At 33.9% G+C, this 4594-nt stretch overlaps 1 protein-coding gene across 1 annotated transcript in view; it reads left to right on the forward strand.

Annotated features, from left to right (window-relative positions):
• LOC107677145 (anion exchange protein 2-like) overlaps positions 1-4594 on the forward strand; it is a 44290-nt gene that overhangs the window by 36162 nt on the left and 3534 nt on the right. The window contains exons 12-19 of the mRNA XM_016471932.1: positions 500-605; positions 901-1085; positions 1203-1419; positions 2082-2288; positions 2810-2969; positions 3017-3164; positions 3759-3925; positions 4119-4372. Coding sequence (XP_016327418.1) covers positions 500-605; positions 901-1085; positions 1203-1419; positions 2082-2288; positions 2810-2969; positions 3017-3164; positions 3759-3925; positions 4119-4372 — 1444 coding nt within the window. The remainder of the gene's footprint in view (positions 1-499; positions 606-900; positions 1086-1202; positions 1420-2081; positions 2289-2809; positions 2970-3016; positions 3165-3758; positions 3926-4118; positions 4373-4594) is intronic.

A 4594-nucleotide genomic window follows, 5' to 3' on the forward strand; every position in this document is an offset into this window, starting at 1 on the left:
TTTGGAAAAAATATTTTTTATGTTTTTGAAATTCTCTTATGCTCACCAAGGCTGCATTTATGTTATAATAATACAGTAAAAACAGAAATATTATAACATTGGTATTATAAAAATAGAAAAGTTATTTCAAATTATTTCACAATATTACTATTTATTGCTCAAATAAAGTCTTGGTGAGCATAAGAGACATTTAAAAATAATTTTAATTATTATAGCACCTTAAATTTGAAAAATAAAGAAAAAAGATTTTTGTAAATTAAAACTTTATTTGAAAAATCTACATCAAAAGAAAACAACATTTTTCATGCTGTTATGCTGATTTTAAATACATTTTAAATAAAATGTCTTAAAGTTGCTAAATTAGCATCATTTATTTTATATTGTATGATGGTATGTTATGTTTGTCTGTTTATTTATTTACTGTATTTTGGATTGGAGTCTATCTCTTCAAATCTTCAGTTTTTTTCCCCTGAGTGTTCTTATGTCTCACTATTTGCAGAAAGATTCTGCTTCATCCATAGGCATGCACAGATCCAAATCCAAACATGAACTTAAGCTTCTGGAGAAAATTCCGGAAAATGCTGAAGCCACTGTCGTACTTGTTGGTAAGCAATTATAGTCTGATTCTGAATTCTGATGGATTTCTATCATAATTTGGAACCAGTCCTAAAGGACTCAAATAAGACTTCTTTAAGAAGTGAAAAATAAACTGGAAAAATATGAATATAAGTTTATCCCGTTTAAACAGTTAAGAATTGGTTGTAAATTACTACTGAATCCAAATCAACCAGATGCATCAGGAATTAAAATGATTATTACAGATTAACAGCAACATGAACAAAGAGCAAATTATTTCACAGAACAACAGGAAATTAAATGTATTGATTGATGTCTTGCTAGGCAGTGTTGACTTCCTGGAGCAGCCCACCATGGCATTTGTTCGACTTCAGGAAGCTGTAGAACTGGACTCTGTGTTGGAGGTTCCGGTTCCTGTTCGGTTTCTCTTTGTGCTGCTTGGTCCTCCCAGCACCAGCATGGACTACCACCAGATCGGACGCTCCATTTCAACACTCATGTCTGACAAGGTGAGAAAGATGGCTGTGAGTCACCACTGCAAAATTCAAAGAAAAGCATTGTTCCATGCCAAAAATTCAGACTAGAATGGCTATTTCCAGTGTTAACTTGATCTGATCTCTCTCCAGCAATTTCATGAATCTGCGTACCTGGCAGATGATCGGCAGGACCTGCTCAATGCCATCAATGGCTTTCTGGACTGCAGTATTGTTCTGCCTCCATCAGAACTAGGCGGTGAAGAGCTCCTGCGATCTGTTGCTCACTTCCAAAGAGAGATGCTCCGCAAGAGAGAGGAGCAGGAAGTGGCCTTGCTGTCCAAAGAGCCCAAGAGCCTTGAAGAGAAAGGTCTGCATTGACCTGTGTTGCTTTAGTTCCAGTTCAGCTTTTATTTTGGTTTTGGTTTATTATTTTGTGTTTTATATTTGTGTGTGTTTTGTTTGTTTTTATTTAATTTTATATATATATTTTTTTGTCTATTTTTTTGTTTGTGCTTATGGTTTAGTGTTTTTCTTTATTGCATTTCTCTTCTTTGTGCTTGTTTTTTTATTTTGTCTTTTGTTTTTGTTTGTTTGTCTTTGTTATTTGTGCTTTTTATGTTGTTGTTTTTTTTCCATTTTATTTAAGTTTTGTTATGCGTGTTTTGTTTTTCTTTTGCTTTTCTTCCTTGCTTTTGTCTTTGTGCTTGTTTTTTTTATTTTGTCTTTTTTGTTTGTGTTTGTTATTAGTGTATAGTTTTTTGTTTTTTTGCATTTTTGTTTGTCTTTTTTGCTTTTATTGTTTAGTTTGTCATTTTATGTAGACGACTTGTTTGTTTTTTGCTTTGTTTTTTCCTTTTGCTTTTCCTTTGTCTTCTTTCACTTTTTTTTATTTAATGTATTCTCTGTGTGTGTGTGTGTGTGTGTGTGTGTGTGCGTGCATTTTGTTTTATTTTGCAACTTCAGTGTTTATTTCATCAGTATCCTGTTTTATTCATAATATCCCATATTCTCTCTCTCTGTGTAAATCAGAGGCCTTGCTGGCACCCTTAAAACTAGAAGACGACCCATTACGACGCACAGGCCATCTGTTTGGTGGGCTGATCCGTGACGCCCAGCGCCGTTACCCAAAGTACATCAGTGACTTCAAGGATGCGCTGAACCTCCAGTGCATGGCTGCTGTCATCTTTATTTATTTCGCTGCTCTTTCTCCCACCATCACATTCGGAGGCCTTCTAGGTCAGTTACATTAACGCTCTCCATTCTGTCTGTGTTCTTGCTGACAGAAACATATTGGTATGATCTTAAATGCAATAAAAATAATCATTTTAAATGCACGTGATCAATAACAGTTAGACAGTGTTTTAAAATTGAAATTATTGTGAAGGAAAATGTATTTGGTTTTTAAATTGCATTCCAACATCAAAAGAAAAAAATATATACATGTATGCAGACATAATAAGTGTATGTCATGGTGTTATTTGTGTTTTTTTATGGTGGTTTGAAAAAAAGAAATGTTCTAATATATATAATGTTTTTTTTTTTTTGTATTTAATTCACCAACGCATTTTTTTACATTAAATGTGAAAACTGTAAATTGCTTCCAGAACTGACTTAAATGACTTTAAACGGTCACAACCAGTTATGCAACAAAAGGTTATCACACAATCAGTCACTGATCCTGATAAGTATTTTAGATTACTTATGCTTGAACTCCAGAAAGGACCTCTCCATTTAATAATTCAGTCTTGTGTGTACAGGTGAGAAGACTGAAGGCCTCATTGGTGTGTCGGAGCTGATTGTGGCCACTTGTATTCAGGGTGTGTTGTTCTGTCTGCTCGGGGTTCAGCCACTTCTGGTGGTGGGCTTCTCTGGACCAATCCTGGTGTTTGAAGAAGCCTTCTTCTCTGTGAGTTTACAGTACAAGTGAAACCAATATTGAGTGATTAGAACATTACAAAGGAAAGTAAGGTCGTGATTTGTCGTCTTCTGTCTAAAATAAGTCAATTTTGGTCTTTTTTACAGCTAAGAAGAGTTATTGGAGATTTTGGAGTTCCTATTGCCATTCTTATCATGGTTCTGGTAGACTACAGCATTCAAGACACACACTCACAGGTGAGAATGGATAGTTGTCAATTTGCAGGTGATTTTATGAAATTAAAGTCAAGTAAAGCTAGCATTATTATTACTATCACTCATATTTCATGTTAGGTACCCTAAATATTAAAATGTGATGCTTAAACCTGCACTATTTGTGCTATAGATATCTAAAATTGTCCAGTTTGTTGACAAGAGGTGTTATGTTGCTTTTTATAAGCAAAAATACTTTCTTTTTTTTTTGTGTGTCCATTATTATTATTTTCTTTTATTTCTTATTAGTGTCATTATTTTATGTATTCTTTTTAATGCTACACTCTTTATATTTTATTAGTTTTTATTTTATTTTTGACTGACTTGATTTTTTATTCATTTTCTTTATTATTATTTTGTATTATTGTAATTTTTTTGTTATTGTCATTTATGTATTTTAATGCTCCACTGTTTATAATTTAATAATTTATATAAATTTTTATTTACTTTATTTTTATTAATTTTCTTATTATTATTAGTATTATTAGTATAAGTATTATTTTATTACTTCCAATTTTTTCTTACTATTTTATTCACACATGTATTCTGTCTTTTTGTTTTTAATGCTGCACCCTGCAGAAACTGAGTGTACCACGAGGTTTTTCAGAGACTAGTACTGATAAGCGAGGTTGGATAGTCAATCCTCTGGGCTCTGATGGTCAGTTCCCTATCTGGATGATGTTTGCCAGCATCCTTCCGGCTCTGCTCGTCTTCATTCTCATCTTTATGGAGACACAAATCACAACGTGAGTCCACTGCCATGTTTTGTCTCATTTGTTTTCATTATATGTGAACATTTTGTGGGGGAAAAAAATGACAGGTTTTTAATTTGCAATAAAGCTGTTAATTATACACGACAAATATACAACAAAAAATGGTATCCCTGATTCATGGTATACATAAAATTATGGCAGGATTAAAGATGCTCTCTCCTTCTAGGTTGATAGTCAGTAAGAAAGAGCGAATGCTGGTCAAGGGTTCTGGTTTTCATCTGGATCTGTTGCTCATCGTGACTCTCGGTGGCACCAGCGCTCTGTTCGGCCTGCCGTGGATGGCTGCGGCCACCGTGCGCTCTGTAACCCATGCCAACGCCCTCACCGTAATGAGCAAAGCCGTCGCCCCTGGAGACAAACCTCGAATCCAGGAGGTCAAGGAGCAGAGGGTGACCGGGTTACTGGTGGCAATACTTGTAGGTGGGTTCCAAAAATTACTGATTCTAACATTATCCATTTAGATGCATCCTGATCGACACAAACTGCTGATAACGTAAAAAACAAATATATATATATATATATATATATATATTATTAAAATATTGAAGGATCATTTGTTTGGAATCCGATACTATTTTTGGAATGAGCAGCCCAAAAATATGAAGTTTTTTTTTTTTTTAGTATAAAAAAGTATAGGTTTTT

The sequence above is a fragment of the Sinocyclocheilus anshuiensis genome, unplaced genomic scaffold (assembly GCF_001515605.1).
Source record: "Sinocyclocheilus anshuiensis isolate Anshui unplaced genomic scaffold, SAMN03320099.WGS_v1.1 scaffold392, whole genome shotgun sequence".
Classification (NCBI taxonomy): Eukaryota; Metazoa; Chordata; class Actinopteri; order Cypriniformes; family Cyprinidae; genus Sinocyclocheilus; species Sinocyclocheilus anshuiensis.